This window comes from Opisthocomus hoazin, chromosome 9 (genome assembly GCF_030867145.1).
Source record: "Opisthocomus hoazin isolate bOpiHoa1 chromosome 9, bOpiHoa1.hap1, whole genome shotgun sequence".
Classification (NCBI taxonomy): Eukaryota; Metazoa; Chordata; class Aves; order Opisthocomiformes; family Opisthocomidae; genus Opisthocomus; species Opisthocomus hoazin.
In genome coordinates, this window is record NC_134422.1 from 27,163,947 (window position 1) to 27,181,778 (window position 17,832).

General features: G+C 37.4%; 1 protein-coding gene across 8 annotated transcripts in view; it reads right to left on the reverse strand.

The window, feature by feature from the left end:
- Positions 1-17,832, reverse strand: part of CCDC141 (coiled-coil domain containing 141) — a 99,725-nt gene that overhangs the window by 59,829 nt on the left and 22,064 nt on the right. For 6 of the 8 annotated variants that reach the window (XR_012765022.1, XM_075430386.1, XM_075430385.1 and 3 more), the window contains 3 exons: positions 17,267-17,375; positions 14,318-14,571; positions 6,320-6,439 (listed from right to left, as the gene is read on the reverse strand). Coding sequence is in view for 7 of the 8 variants with exons in the window: in XM_075430386.1 (XP_075286501.1) it covers positions 6,320-6,439; positions 14,318-14,571; positions 17,267-17,375 (483 nt within the window). In the remaining variant the exon portion in view is untranslated. The other 2 variants (XM_075430390.1, XM_075430391.1) reach the window with 2 other exon arrangements.

Genomic DNA, 17,832 nt, shown 5'->3' on the forward strand with positions numbered 1-17,832 from the left:
ACCTTTCACACAAGCTCAAAAAAGCAATTTATTATAATAATTTACAGTCTACAATATTCCATGGACATTAAAATCTTGCACACTCTCTGAGAGTATTAAATGCAGTTAGACTAAATTGCTATCCTATTTGATCATTACTCAAAATTGATTCCATTTTCTATGGAATTTCATTTTCAGTTTTCCATTTATAAGGAAATGTTTCTACACATAAAAAGCTTATACTTCCAATCAACAGGACATACAAACTTAGTGGAAAAATCTTTGTTTTATTTTTCGGTCCTTCAGTCTCCTACATGTTAACTTCGTAAAAATCTGTCAGTCAGCACTATAGTATTTGTTACTCATTTTCCCTGAAAGGAATACAAAGCCTACTATTACCTTGACTTTTCAATTTGTCAGGAAATACTTGATGAATTCCTCTGACCTATTAAAGACACATTGCACTGTCTGTGCCTATACTCAATACATCTCCTTAGCTCATGTCACTATTCTTTTCCTCACAGTAGTAAGTTTTTTAAACACTTGCCTTCACTACTCCATTTGGCAAGGAAAATAAGCTCTTTCTAGGTCCCTTGATTAATCAGGTGTTTTTCAAGAGTGTTAAAAATGATGAAGTAAAAGTACTGTGGCTTTAAGTACAAGCTTTGAACTTTTTCTGCCTTCAAAAATATCCAGCACAAGTCTGGAAAAAAAGAAAATAGAAATACCTACAACTTTATCTTGTTATTAAACAACTATTATGAGATAAAAGGGCTTTACTGGTCTACATCATAAACATTTCTTCCTTAAAAGTTCTAACTTTGGATTAAAATCTGAGGAGTTGCGTAAAACTGTCTGTACTGGAATATTCTAGGGTTAAACTGAGAAAACCTTGAAACACACCTATTTGACTTCAGATCCAGCTCCATATAGTAGATACAGTAGCATTTAAACCACAAGCCAGTTAACTATAAAAATATGTATTTTTCAGACTATATGATAAATTAGCCCTTTCTCATACTGCAAAAATGTTCACAACTGCACTTTTTCTAAGCCCAACTTCTGCCTGCAATTGATTCATTGGATACATTGGTACATTGAAAATTTAGCCCTTGTGAATATCTGAAAGACTTTTACCTTTAGTAACTACTTTGCAGTATAACTAACTACCACTATAACCATATCATTCCCTCAAATTACAAATAAACCAGTGTGGACTAAAAAAACCTGCAAAGTATTGTGATCTGCTGTGACAACTACCATATGATCTGTCTGTTGGGAAATGCAGTGGATGGCTGTATCAGTGTATTTAACAGTGAGTTGTCACAATCAACAGGCAGAAAGAGGAAAAAGTGACTTAAAATCAGTCACCTCCGAGAAAATTGTTGAGAGATGGTAAAAGATAACGCCAGGAGAGAGAGGGACCTACCAAAACCCAAAACCAACAACAAACCCCAAACCATTAACAGAAAAATAGTAAATAGGAAAGGAACACTCTCCCAAGGCAACGAGATGGCACCACAGGAAAATCAGACAGTGAGAAGAAGCTGACAGATGAATGTAGATTTGCATCTGCCATGTGAAAGATGAATGTTTACCTAAAAATAAAATTGCCCATAAAGAAAAATTTCTTCACATGCCTTGTTCTAGCTATCAAAATACAGGGATGTGTTAAAGCATCTGCTATGCAGATGAAATGCAATACTTGTTGAACACTAGAACGCCAGTCTCGGAAGACCTGTCAAGAAGAGCTGGAGAGCCTGAGTTTGTACCCATGCAGAGAATGGTAAAGGAGCACAGCCATCCAGGTTGTCCAGAGAGAGGAGAGCTCCAGACAGACAATTAACTGTGAAATAACTTTTCCATGTATCCAAGCATTAGCTGTGATATCTGGGGGAAAAAGGCAGGTAAATACAATATTCTTGATCCTTATGTTAATGTCAACAAATATAGCAATTAATACTACTCATTGATAGCGATATTTAGTTTGGTCATTAGGAACCACCCTGAAACCTCATTAGAGCATGGCTACTCCTGACCCAATAAGCATGCAGATCTATAAAACAGAAGTACTCTCCATCTTGCTACTAATCCTTATTAAAAGGACTGATTCCAGCACTGTTCAGTCCTGAAAAGTGGCAGAAACTAGACAAAATGCAAACAATTTAGAATACTACTTTTCTTCATCTCTAAAGTTATTTTGCCACAAAGTGGTGCTACTTCTTTTTTACAGTGCCAAGCACCTCCAACACACATAGAAATGTAACAGCAAGCAGTTCATCAGTGCCACCAGACATCTCCACTGAAACATGATTTTCCTAAATCTACCTATCCTCTACTCTCGTATCTTGGGAGGGGGTTGTGGGGTGTGTTTATTTATATATATGAATATTTAATGTTCGGGAGGGTTGAGGGCTTTTTTCCAATTATTAATCCTTGGTTTCATCTTTCGTCTTGATTATTGTACAAGATTGCAATAATGTTTTCAGTGGTTTCAATTCTTAGCAAGGTGAGGTTCAAGATACGATATCAACTTGAGAACATAATAAACCATTCTCCTTTCTTCTCTCAGCCTAGTCACATAAACAAGGTGTTAATCCTGTAAATCCCTCTTAGGCTAGCCTCTGAACAGTTTAAGCAAATCATTTGTCCTGTTCATCTTAACACAACAATATATGTAAACACATGTGTATTTTCTTTGTGCGAAACTGTTCAGAAACCAGCACTTTCTAGTATCTTACTATGAGAACACTTACACATGCTCTGCATGTCACCATATACTCAAAGATACAGTATATATACAAAACGTTACTTGAAAAGATTCATTTACACCACTTTAGATCCTAACAGAAATTTTAACTAGTTAAAGACTAGTTTATCCATGTCCTTATTACATCTAACAGAATACCATTAGAAATTGTCATAAGACACTAACTAAAATCTCTTTATTTTTGCAGCAAGAACTGGTAAAATTTCTGAAGGCTTCTGGAAATTACATTCCACTCTGAAATCAATGTAGAATATTCCCTTTTTGAAATTAGAATGTAAGTTGTATACTAAAGGGATTCCTGAAGCGAACGTAATTCCAACTGTAGATTTAGTTTAGAAAAAAACGATACTGTATTTTTCCCATTGCTAAACAAATTGCTTCCAATATATATATAGAGTAAAAACTGGTGCTTGCTTTCACTTCGATAAAATATTAAAGAATCAGACATACTACAGAATTGCTCAATAAAAGAGAGATGGAGGAATTCTGAATCACTAATGCAGTTACTTTTTTTTCTATTTGAAAAGCTAGACTTAATTTCTACCCTAAAATTTTCCAAATAACATGGAATGGTAGGATAGCTATGTATAGTAGGGGTTTTGTGGTGGGGTTTTTTTCCCTTCAATTTTCCACGTGAACCTGGCAATATTTTTATGAATGTTTCACAGATTTGTCACATATTACAAGTTATATAATGTCTCTTCATTTCAGGGAGAAAGTTAGTCCTTGCAGAAAAATCTCATATGGCAAAAATGAAACAAATAGAAAATAATTCTGCTGACTCTGTACCACAAAAGTACCCAGCAAATACCCAAATGTGTGGTGATAACATGCACATGTATAAAATCTATGCCAATCTACAGCTTGAAAAAGCAGAATACGTTGTATGTTTTTATAGCAGATGGTGTTACAAGGTAGTCTGTGTCATTTTAAAGTGTCTTTGTCTGCAGAGTACATTAGCTTGCACAGAAGGAGTAGAGTTGCTATAAATCACAGTATTCTTTTGGTCTGAATGCAGCCTGGGAATTACAGATGTTTGCTTCACAGAAAGGCAGATAAATTGCTAGTATTGTACTTTTCAAATCATTCTGTTCCTAAACATGTTCTTGCCACATTGTATTTAATAACTTCACAGGTGATCTGGAAGACAGTAAAAAATCATTGGTTAATAAAGTTTTTAGATGCACAAAAAGTAGTGGAGTGCCATGTAATGATTTGGAAAGGTCAGCTACAGAGATTAAGTACAAACTTTTTTTAACCTAGGTTCATCTGAACAAAACAAGCTAACGAATTTCAGACTTATCAGGAATTTGTGTCATTACTGGGATGAAAGATTGTATCTTAGAAAGTAGTGACCCTGGACAACACTATCACGTTGTATGACCCACTGAAATGAAAATTTTACACAAAAAGTGGCTTAAGGGAATTCTGTGCACCCATGTATGGGAATACAGAGGAAACAGTATTTCTGTTTCCAGCACTAGCACAATCAATTTTTTAATATTGTACCTAGTTCTTCACTGGCCTTCCCCAAACTTCTGCACGGAATTAAACAGCATCTCAGAATGAATACTTCACACAACAGCACTACAGTTCCAAAATACATATTAAGTCAAAATACTTCAGATTAGTCATCAGACACCGAAGGCCTGTAAGTTGCCAAAGATGTAGGGAATTTTATGTTCAGACATGGTATGTCTTATCAGCCTGGTTTTGCTTAGTCTGTGAATAAAGATGCCAAGTTAATTTCTAGGTTGTTTGGTATTTCACTGTATTCCAACCATACAGGTAAAACACTACTTTGTGCAGTGATAACATCGAATATTAATCTCTGCTATCTAACAAATACTTACTAGAATACACATTTGATAGGTATACTTTATCTAAATTTTAAAATCAAGATGCCCAGCTCCTCCATTATTCTGATCTCAACACCTGCAGTTCAGTGCTCCAAGAACTAATGACAAAGCCCCATAACTCCGCTTTCTGAAATACATTTGCAGTACGCAATTCAACCTGGCCTCTCCTTTTGCACATCATAAGCACAACCAACATCTTCAGTAACATCCACTTCAAGAATTTCCCTCTGCTAGAACATGCTGCTAGTAAGAACAGCAGAAGGCTAAAGGTGAGATGCCCTAAATTATAACTCACACGTATGTGTAAGAAAATTTTTTAATGCTAAACACTTTAAAATGACGTTAAAAAAAAAAACAATTCAGTAAGATTGTATGAATGATCTGTTACATAATGTATGGGAGAAGAATTGTTAGGTGAAACGCTAATATTGTTATCGTCGTAAGTTAGTTTCTGGATGCTCAACCATGAGAAGGATTGATTATTATACAAAATGAAAACGCGTATTGTTCTGCACTTAGAGTATCATTTCTAATTCAGACAGCAAATTACAAGAACAGTCTTTCAACACCAAATGTAGGGAAGATTAATAATCATTTGGCTAGTTCTTAAATGCAGCAATACTTTAGGACACCTAAAATATTTTTGTGGGTCCCTGGAAACACCCCACAGCTTACTCATTTACTGTTTATCTTCTGGTTTTCTTGTGCCAAAGGTCTGTTCAGGCTTTGCAGAATTTAGCTGTTCTTACTCATCTTCCCTAGATGAAGGAAACATGTTTTCTGACATGGTGCTTGGAAAAGCACTAGAAATATTATTGTATTGTGCTTATTTGACAACCCTGAAGCAGTTAACCGTACGTTATGCAAACAGGCAAACACATGACATTTAACTACAAAGCTTACAAGAAAACACATCCATGAACAATCATAAACCTGTTAGCTACTATCAACACAACAGCCTTTAAAAAGACATTTGTTTCTATTGCAATGATTTTTGGATGAAAAAGGCCTGCTTGGTCATCTGGGCTATCCAAATACACTGCTTGAAAATGATACAATGGGGAATGATCCTGACCCAGCAACAGCACGCACCTGATGACAGCACAATTGAGGTACCTGAAAAAAGGTTCTAAATATATGCGTATTACACCATACATCATTGTCTTTAATCCACCTTGGTTTTATGAGTGATGGTAACAGATCTATTCTCTGGAAACTCAATATTTACAATGAAAACAGTATTTTCAGTTACTTTCATGCCCAAGAAAGAAATGGACAAATACGTCTTCCAATCATGTACAGAGTTCAGTGACAATGAATGGTGGTAGAAACAGCTGGCTTTTTAACCTTTATGCACATTAAAATTTGGTAACATTCTAATAAAATTGCTTTTCTTTATTTTTTGAAACATGGTTTAATATATAAAGTACCAGTCTAGAACTGGATCACTAAATTGAAAAACGAACTAAACAACGTGAAGGATTACCCTTTTACCTTACCAACAGCTTTTAAAGTTTTAAATGAGAAACACTGAGAAGCACGGAGGCCTGCATTAAAAAAAATAAAACGAAAAAAATTCTAATTCAGACACATAGAAATACATCTGATGTATAAATACCAAGTATCTACTCCTTTATGTGCATTAAGTGCCCGAGTTCACATTTTGCTACTCATTTTTAAAGTTGCTTCACCCACCAATTATATTTCTTACTTTCACTTTGACTTCCATTTCTTCAAGCTCTTGAAGTAACTTTTCGTTTTCCAATAGAGATGAGCCTAAGCTTTGCTTGTGCAAATAATCTCTGATGTTTTTCTTGTACCAAGATGTTACCTAAACAAATAACAAATAGAATTCGCTTAGCGAAAAAACTGAGAAGCGACTGTCCATTTTTTTAAATATCTACAAGATAATTTCACCTACAAAAGAAGGCCTAATTTTCATTCCTTTCATTTTCATTCCATTCACGCTTTCATTCAAATGTTTGCATTTGTATTATTTAAATGTTAATCAATGTAGAAGGAAAGGATTGTGGTCAAAGCATTGGAATATATGTAACAAAACAGATTAAAATGTGTTCATCAAGTATGACCAAACTACAAATGAACACAGTAACAGAAAAATCAAGTTATAGTCACACATAGAATACATGTTTTATAACATGATAAAGATATTGCACATTTTCCCTAGAATCACATTAACTTAAAAATATTCATTTGCATACAGTAAAAGACTATAAATCTGAGTACTTTTGCAAGAATAAAAATATAAAAAGAAAAAAATAGACTAAATGGGCCTTATGATCTAGCAGAACCTCTTGATCGCTGGCTTCAAAAACCCAGTTCAGCTATTGAGATAATATTACATGGAACGATCTTCAGTTGCTTAAAAAAATTTATTACATCTATGAGGCTTACTTCAGCAAGTATATGTAGCAAACATATGCTGTATACAAGTGTTTCTTCTAAATAGCACAGAATGGCTTGCATTTTTCTGCTTGATTCACAGTAGGTACCTCTCACTTTCTTTGCAAACAACACATGGCAAGAATTCCTGAGTGAAGCTTTGCATTTTAAAATAGTAGTAAGAATGAGTTATTAGTATCAAGGAGACTTCCTCCACTCTTTTCAATCTGGAAAATCATCACTATACTTAAGTCGTATATAGCATACTAAGAATTATTTTGTACTCTAGGTACTACAGATTTTAATAGCACCCTGCAGATATTTTTTTAATCTGCTCATGTAGAATCTATTTTTAATACATTTAAACAATTCTAAAAATGAAAGAACTTTTAAAATGTGTTGGAAATATTTTCAGTTACAAATGAAAAACTGGGCACATTACCTCAGGAGTTCAAAAGAGGCAGGAAAGTAAACAAATTATCTTACCGCCCAGCCTTCACTTCTTGAGCATATCCTCCAGATGTGTACTTACTGATTGAAACATTTTTCCTGGAAGCACATTTTCACAGAACATTTACTATGAGTCCACCAAAATACAAATGAATGGAATGGACAATAAAAACTGTGCTAAAAGGGAAAGAAAAATTTCTCTGTAAAGTAGGACTGTTCTCTATACCATGTACCTGCTCACAAAACAAACTAGCTGTAAAGCTCAGCAGAAGAAAAAGTCACTCTTCAATGCTGTTACAGTAAAGTGTTTCTGCCTTTGCCACTTGGCAATTTTTCTGTCCATTACATTGAGTTTAATCAGTTAGCTTCCACTACAGCTAGTACTGCTGAGGGATTTCAGTTGTGTCAGTTTAGCTCTTAAGCAACAGCTGGGAATATTTAAGCACTTTTTAAGAATGAAATCCACAGAACCTTACTTCCAGTGATTTTGGTGGAGGGGTGGGAAAGGAGAGGTTAATATATGTTTGAAAAAGACAGTGTTTTTTCTTGATTGGTTGAAATCTAAAGTCCCTTCTTCAAAAATTAGATTTTATGATTCATTTACAATTACCTGCTCCATTTACAACGAATAATCCACAACAGAAATCAAAGGCTCTTCTACATGTCTCTGAGGTTGCTGAACTGCTTATTTTGCACTGATTATGGCCCAGGTGATTTCAATGCTTATATATAGCTTTCCATGGCCTTCCTATGTTTACCCCCATCAATTCAGAAGGGGAAGCAAGTTCTCCAACAAATAACCAGGAGGTGGGAACCTGAACCAACAGCATCGCTTACCTAGTTGTGGTGGGGTGGCCTTGGCCAGACACCCATGCAGCCACTCTCTTGCTCCTCCTTCTTCACAGAACAGGGGGAGGAAATGAAAACACTCACTGGTCGCGATGAAGACAGGGAGATCACTTACCAGTTACCATCACAGGTGAATCAGACTCAAGTCGGGGAAAACCAAGCTAATTTATTGCCAGTTATAGATTTTTGTGAGAAACGAATACAAGAACTAACACCACCTTCCTCCGACCCAGCTCTTGAGGCTCAATTTCACTCCTTCACTCCCAACTCCTCCGCTCCCCCCCCCCTCCCCCCCCCCCCCCCGAGCGGCACAGGGGGACGGGAACGGGGAGGGGTTATGGTGACCCCCTCCACCTCGCACGTTTCCCCCAGCCCAGCTCGGGTCCTCCGGGGGCCGCAGAACACCCTGTTCCGGCCGGGGCTCTCTGCGGCCACGGCTCCTTCGGGCAATACCCACCCCCTCCAGCGCGGACCGCTCTTCCCCCGTCCTCTCCACGGGCTGCCGCGGAACGCCTGCCGCCGTGCCGGCTCCCTGCGCTGCCCCCGGCGGCTCCGGCACCGTCGCCGCCGCCGCCGCCGCCTCCTTCCCCGACCCCGGCGCTCGCAGCCCTGCTCCCACCCCTCTCCCGCCCCTCGGTGCCCGGCCTGGGCGCCGCGACCGGGGTGGCTGCAGCAGCGGGGCGGGGCGGGGGGTCTTGCTTGCACCGATTCGAAGCTCACGCTGCGCTGGGCTCTGCCATACCTGCCGAACGACCTGACACTAACGTGAGACCGCAGAGGGAAGGGGCAAACGCAGCAGAGAGCAGGAATTACGTAGCAACACCCTTTTCCTTCTAGATGTTATTCCCACTAGGAAAACCTTTGGTTTTTCTCTCCCTTTCTTCCATTATGTATTAAACCACACATACGTACAAGCCATAAATTCCATCTGACCTGACCTCAGGCAGCTTGAACTTGAGCAGCCTGCACGATGTGCTTTGACATCCCTGCTCTGAACTGCGGGATGAGCTATTTCCAAACAACTTCTACACTTCTACACTGCCCTCACAATAAACTGACTTTTGTTAAATACCAGACAGGGGGGTTTTATCACAGTCACCACCGTTTTCAAGTGGCTGATGCTTTACTTACGGTATTCAATCTCAATATTTTTATCATCAGAATGTGAAGGCATCATCATGACGATACAGATCTGTCTTGGTTCGTCTTGGGGACATTTCAGTCTCTTCATAACAATACTACCTAAGTCCTTCCCTAATCCTCACTGCGTTTATCTTCACAATATTGCTAGTGAAGCATCCTCGTCTAATTTCATAAATAGGTTAGAGCAAAATGGGACCACAGACATATTTTTAAAGAAAAATGCAGAGCTTCTGTTTAAAGTCTGGGCTGTAGTGATTTTTCTATGATGAAGTACAGTCTTATAAAGAAGAGGAATAATAAAATAATCTTTTATGGTAGAAGAACTGTGTCAGTATTGCATTGTCCCAGAGTAGCTACTAGGGGCTTGTTATACCATGTTTGTGAAGGACTGTAAAAGTCCCTGGGAATAAAAAAAGCAGACACCACTAAATGTGATCTATACCTGTCAACAAAAGCATTTCAATTTCCAGTATAGTGGAACAGTCCTTTTCATTTGTGATGCGTCTTGCCTATGTAGACAAAAGCACTGTGTGCTTTTTTTGGGCCTCCTTTTTTTCTTCTTTTTTCCTTTTTTTTAAGAAAGGACTTTGTTGATACAATGTTCCCAAATGCAGAAGTTATTTAGAATATTAGCTAATAAGAATAATAATTTCAGTTTTGAAGGGAATGTTTGCAATTGTGAAAGATTAAAACCAAGTAATACATATATGTACACACATATTGTAACGAGAATATGTATACTCTCAGGGAAGATTGTGACTGACCAACAATGGAACGAGTTTGACAGGATGTCAGAAACTCATTTGGTTTCAGCATAGGGCCTTTTTTACATAGGATCAAAGTCTGAGAATCCTATGAAGTTGGCCCATATAGTCAAGAGTAGTGAGAGGAATTGTTATTGCTATCAGGAGAAACAGGACAGGACATCAGACATTTGGAAATACAAAACAGGAGAAGTGCTGGCCACAATTAAGACAGTGGCAAAATCACTGCTAAGCTTACTGGTGCCACAGTTTCACCAGAAGTAGCTAGCAGAGAAGTAATCTTATATTGATCTGATTATACGGTTTTGAATAACTTAAACCCATGTAGGTCTAAATGTCTTAGCACACATTGTAAAACACAATTTTTTATATTTATGAAAAAAGCCTTTGCAGGATGTGCTGGAATCAAACATGAAGCCAAAACTTCACAGAGGGACTTAGTTTTAGACGTTAGACGACAGTCTTCAGATTTGCCTCCAAACTGTCTGAGATAATATTTTAATTCTAGCTATTAGTAGCAACAGCAGCACTATGCTGAGTACAGCTATTGGAAAATAAATCAGCAAAGAGCACACTACCCAGCAGATATAGTTCATATTTAGAGAATTCTCTACACATTAGCTACTGCTGTGGATTTCTCCCCATATATGTGCACCTACACATTTGGATTTGCAGATCCTTTTTATCAGACGTTTAAAATAAAAATCTCCATTTTTCATAGCAGAAATTTGCTTTCAAGTAAAGAAACAGAACCTTTCCATATCCTACCACACATAAATTTTTCTAGGCAAGTAAGATCACAAAACTACCAATTTACTATGTAAATACTACAAGCGAAGAAGAATGCCCTGCATTTTCTGCACAAAATCCAATGACCGCCTTTAATTCACTGAACTACACTGCTTCATTGTTTATGTCAATTAAACTACCTTTAATAAAAATGAAATGAAAAGGGAATTGTGACTTATACCAAGATAGTTTGTCTTCCATGTATCTATCTAGATAGCAAACGTGGGTGTACTCACCTGTCCCAAGTTTTACTCAGCTCTTACCTCTGCCCTTCATGTGACCGAGTACCATGAATAATTTTAAATGTCTCATATATACATGATTGGATCGATAAAGAAAAACTACTTTCATGAATCTTCTACCAAAGATAACTAATTGTGTGCAAAATAGGCCAATCTGCCTTCGATTTTCATTAATGAAAGTTCATCAGAAAAGACAATGCTGACACATCCATAATGGAAGGCCAGATAGCCTTCTCTAAATGTAAAATAGGTACGCTTTCACATATTGAAAATACTGAAAAAGAAACATGTTACACGTTACAATTATGATTATCAGATCATCACATTCCAATTAGAGATCAAAGGAAGGTGCTGCATTTTTAGGTCTTCAGAACCAGGAAATAATTAGTGATCTTTACAGCTGCTTGGCTTTTCTTTTCAAAAAACAACCCACAGATTATGCAGCCTGCCACATTACATAATTATGCCTAGCAAACCAGAGGCAATACAAAGAGCAGAAACCCACTCTTAGATCTTACGCAACAGAGCTCATCTCCAGTACGCTGCTTTCTCTGTGTCCCTTGAACTGCTGTTAATGTCAGTGGGAGTTCAGTGTGCATATGTAGCACTATTAGGCATCAAGAGGAGTTCAGTCCACGTACAGAGATTAGAATACTAGTTTTCAGATGTGCTGAGAGGCTTTAAGAGTTTAATTTCTGTCATCACTCAGAAATATATGCATAATGTGTTAGAGGCGATAGAAATTTTACACAAAGTCTCTAAAAGTTAATTTTCCAGTGTTTGTATTTACATGTGAATATATTACTTATCCATGATGCATGCAAATTAATTGCTCATAAATGTACAAATCATACATTATACCAGGTTTCACTCTAATGCAGATACTAAACAAGTGTATTCTGATAAGCATGATATTAAAAACTGTTTGAACTTCTCAGTCCGTATGTATGCCAGCTGAACCTGGACACAGGTGTGAGCTCACAAGCAGTTAAATACCAGCCACTCTCCTCCGATGACTGGCTAACTCGCCAGTAGAAAACATTTTCTATCCTCACCCTTTGTGATGTGAGCACATACCTGACAGGAAACGGCAACATACACACTATACAAACACAAATTCACTGCACGCTATTTTCAATCCTATCTCAGTTAGGATGAAATGTAGCTGGTTACTCCCAAATATTTATGAAATTGTGGCAATTAACATCTCAGGCAATGTGTGGTGTTTTGTTTTGGTTTTTTGTTTGTTTTGATCTGATTTGTTTTTTGGGTTTTTTTGTCTTTATTTTTTTTTAAAGGAGTGTGCTTGGCTCCAGAAAAGGCCCTGCATATTTATCCCTTACTCTTCAACAGCAAGATATTTCTGAAATGTTTCTATTTTGAATGTTCTCTATGTTTGTACACTATGTTAATTGTAGTAACATCTAATACTTTTAAATGTAGAGAAAGGATCATTTTTCTAGATGAAAGAGGACATATTTCCAATATACAGAGCTAGACTGATACTGAAAGTTCAGTTGTAGCTTTTGTAAATTTATTAGAAAACATTATATTGAAAAAACATTTCTTTTTGAGGATCTTTCTTTTATGATATACCTATGTGGTGATACTGAAAACAAATTAAAAACAGTAATAGCAGCAATAATATGTATTTCTAAGCAAGCACTAGACCATTTCTAATGATTTGCACAGAAATGGATACAGCATCCTATATTGTAGTTCTTGTTTTTCAGTATTTTTGTCAGCTCTTATTTTAGAAGTACATACTGAGATTATTACACTTGCATAAGACCATACTACTTTTATCTGGGTGGGGTTTTTTCCTATCTAATCATTAAATAACTAATTCTAGCTCTGTTTCTGGCAGCTGCTGATATCGAGTGCTCCAAAATAAGACTGTCAGCTTGCCTGTATACCTCAACTATTTTGTTTTCTACGCAAAATTACAAAGAGTTGTGCTTGTTGAATATGGTGCTTCTCACCTTATACAACCTCAGAGGCAAAGTTCGTGCCCACAGAATAGACTACTGCTAACTGTTTCTAACACTTTCCTCTGAAACAGGCAGAACCTTTATTTTGGAAGCAAAAAAGGAAACTTACAGAGGCATCACAATCAGGACCGTACTGTCAGAGGTCCATACAAAATTTGAGCCTATTTACAAAACCCTGAAAATAACCCAGCTTTAGCCTTATTGGACTTTGGTGGTTGAATTTGCATGGGTTCCTTCTCCTCAGCATACTCAATATCCAAAGAGGCAGAGCAGGACTCTCCCTGTATCCTTTTTCTGACAAGTTGGTGAAGTTAGGTGGTGTTTCTCAAGGACAATGAGAGGAGAGACTCTTACATCACAGAACTTTCTCTGATAATGAGCACAAAGTTATTGGATCTGAATGCTGGGAGATGAGGAATGCAAAGGAAAAAGGGTGGTAGGACTGGAAAGAGGAAGAGAAAGACTTAAATGTGCCTAAAGGAAGGTACAAAAACAAGTCGTATTTGAGAAATTCAGTAAGAGATGGGAACTAAGCTGGGAGAAAGGAGAGAGAGAAACAGACTGCAGATATAGAAAACCCACAATCTCTACAGTACCCTAAAGAATTTTGATTTGACTCCAAGAACAAAATAAAGCTCTGCTTTCAGACACACCAACTGGCAAACTATGCTGTATCTTCTCTTTAACTGACTAGTCCAGAAACAGCCTGCCGCAGTTGTAACTGCTTTTACCAGTTACTGTTACCACTCCTGTGGCTAGATGTTTGTTGTGCTGGGAATTCAGTTTGAAGGAGATCTAGTTTGAAGCACCACATTTGATAACTTACAGGAGGGACCCACGTAATGGAAATAGTGCTTTTGAAGACATTAAATTGATATTAAAATAAATTATGAGGATGTTATAGTTGCAAAGCCATATATTCAAATGTTAGGATCTCATCAAACAGAAGTGGCCCAGGGATATTGGCCTAATAAATATATTTAAGCTAATCTTCTGTAGTAGTCTCTACTGTAAAACAGTTGTTAGATTTTTAAAATTTTTTTTTTACTGTGGCTTCCCTTAATATTATATGTCTTACCTGGTTCTCTTGTTGGTGCCACAAACAAATTTGCAGAACCTGCTCCAATCCTTGGCGCTGATGTTTAAGAAATCTGTCCAGTTGCCGTCTCCTGTCTTGTAGCATTTCAAGGAGATTGTCAATTTTCAAGCAGCTGCTGCGGGCTCCCTGAATCAGCTCTGGATTTGCATTTGGCCCCTCACATTTGAATTCTTCTATGAATTCAGTTAGCTCTTGGCTTTTGTTTAAAAGTGCAAATGACTTTTCCAAAAGCTCTGTAAGAATAGAATTTCATAGGAAAAAAACCTCAATGTGATTTGTAATTCAAGTTGCATATTTCAAATACTACTCCAGCATTTTTAAAACTACTACTATTTGCATACATGAGCCTAATGTATTTTCATGCATTGCATGAACAGGTTATAAATACTTACTTTAGAAAGTATGTATCCTAAGATATATCACTTTGGACAGCTGTCATATAAACCTACAAAGGTATAACAGTGTGTACCCATACTGGTCCATATAATAGGACATATACACATATAGTGGGGTGTACTGAGAGCCATTGAGACGAAACCCAGAAGTTATATTGTTTTCTCAAAACTGAGTTCTTTTTGATGGTTTCCCAGTCCTCAGGTAAGCTGAAGTGGAATTTCCTACCCTGCTTTCTGTGCGGGTCAGTAGCCTCTGTTTTTCTTTAGTGATGCAAGTGAAGTTTAGGTCTGTATGTCCCTTACAGAAGTTGAAAGAAAAAGTTTTCCTCTCTGGGGGATGTTGTAATCTTAGGACTAGAGTCACGAATATCAGGAATTGTTACCTTCTTTCCATTACCTTCTTTCTTCTACCTAGATACATACAGGATTAAAATTGGTCGACAAGTACACTTTAATGACCTACTAGTCACGTGTCTATTCCAGCTCCTTAAAGCCATGATCAGTATTTAACAGAAAATGATCAGTATTTATAGGTCTTTCAAATGAAAAGAGAAAATTTTTAGGTACAGAATGAGGGAGAAGGGGAGCCAAGCCAGAAGAAAAGGCAAGGTAGACATGAAAAAAGTATAAGAAAGGAATGCTTACAAGGAGCTGCTAGTGACGCAACCAAGGACAGCTAGCAAACAGCTGAAACATTCATTTTCCCAGCAGAGTATAGGTACTGGTAACTCAAAGCAAAGCACCCTAAATCTCCACCTTTCATATGGAGCACCCAGGGAAGACGCAGAAGTTGAATGTCTTCACTGCTCCAGCCACCGAGTGCGACCAAGAGAGTTTAGTTTCCATGAGCTCACTGCAACAAGCCTGTCCATTTAATTTCTTGCCTTCCAGAAAGGAGGTATTAATCAGAAATGTTCCATTTCAGTCCATCCAAAATGGAATCCATATAAAAATAGATAAACTATGATAATTCATATACATATATTTTGACCTTTTTGTTGTGATTTGGGATGCATTTTTTTCTTTTTTTTTTTTTTTTTTTTGTGATAAACTACTCATCACATACTGGTAGAGCCAATACTTTATGAAGGTTGTATTTTTAACCATCTTACTTTGGAGTGGGTAGATTGTATCCTTGCAGAAAGCAATATAAACACTGTTTTTTATCAAATAGCCCAATATCAGTTTGCTAAATTTGGTGTGGTTAAGAGAGATTAAGGAGCCATTGAGTTGCAACCATTTTCCTCCATATGAGGGAAGGCTTATCCCCATCAAAGCAGTCTTTCTCTGGCAAACCATTTCATCTAATTCTTACAGTTATAGACCCTCTTTTCAGCAATAAATTAGTGCCAGATACTTCAGGGTAATGGTGCTGTATCATGAGGACTTCGCTCCCGTGAAGATCAAATTGGAAGCTCCAAAGCCCGTATTAGAGTTATCTGAGTTCAATTCTCTAGTCAGTCTCCTGAGAAGAATACTTGGCATTCAAGGTAGCTAAAAATATTTAAGCTGGTACTCCACTAGTGAATAATAAAATATAATTGATATTCTGCCAGTAATCTTATAGCAAAATTTGGTTAAAATTACAAAGAATGAGTCTTAAGTCTTAGAAAAAATACAGAACCGTATAGAATTGCAAAGGTGTCTGAAGCAGCTACATAATGAGATTGGTTTCGAGAAATTTTTTTTTGCCTTTTTTGAATCAAGATGATAGAAGATGCTTCACATGAGAATTTGAACAAACAAAAAGAAGTCACGTGGAAGAACATTTCTAGGCAAACTTCTGTGCAGGGAAGTTGTGGTGGAAGGGGAGAGAGCACCTTTTTTCAAAGCATGTTGCAATTCTAGCTGCGGAACCGCTTGGAACAGATCTGGCAGCTCAATGGGGAAGTGAAACACAGCCCCACTCCTCAAAGGCAGAAGCAAAACGCAGGGAACCACTGCAGGCAAACAGATTCTGAAGCTGGCCAGTTGCCACCCCTATCTCACAGCTCCCACCCTCACTTCAGCGTTTCTGCTTCAAACCCCATCCCTAGGCAAACAGAGGGCAGACTTCTCCCTTGGCCACTCTCAAGAAACTGTAGGACTTTGCAGGGGACTGTTACTACCGGTGGCTGGATATTTTCTAATGGAAATTTTTCCACAGGAAAATGCTAATTCATTAATAGCTACGATAACTTTGATGAATTTTCCCATGGAACAGAAGGATGGTTTTAGAACTTGCCTGCCAATCAGCACTAAAAGTCAGCTTGGTTTCTTCGCGGCACACCTGACTTGGACTGCCTTGAAATCAGAGTACAAGCTTGCCAGTAGCTGCTCTGCAGCAACAAAGACGGAACCATGAGTGAGCTAGCTCAGAATCAGGAGTTTCATATCTTTCAGGAGGCCTGATAAAGAGTTATTTCACCATTATATTTTTCCAAATAGAACATTTTTATATTTGTTCTAAGATTTTTTTTTTTTAATACACACAGGAAGAGTAAAATCATCCTTCAAGGAATCAGTGCACAATCACACACCATAATGTTTGTACCTTTTGTATGATGCTCTTGTTGCAGAAGGAGTTCTCTCAAAGAGTCAATATTGTCAAACTCTTGGGCATTTTTCAGGAAATCTTCAACTTGGTCAATTTTAACAGCAAACTGCATTAAGAAAACAAAGGGTGGGAAGAAGCACAGTATAATTTTCCTTTGCAGAACTCCATCATAATATGTGTATTATAGGGAAAGTTCATGAGAACTTATAAATTTTTTGAAAAAGGCATTTTTTGTGAGTGCTAGACACAGATGCTTTGTGGCCTCTTATGCACCTTCTGTTTTTGTGAGGTTCTTGTTGACTGAGGGAACCCAAATTTTGGTGGACATACTCTGTAATTATAGTTTGTAATTTTATGAATCATCTTTCCTACACAGCCTTCAGACTCACTGAAAATAAATTCTTATGGAAGAATCTGTTAATTTCAAAGCCTTCAATAAAATCATTTAACATGAATGAAGCCTTTAACTTAGACGTCCTTCACAGAACTTCTTCCTAATATTAAAGTATTGAGGGAAAAAAACATTTTAGGGCAACATCAGACAAAGATACAATCTTCAAAGC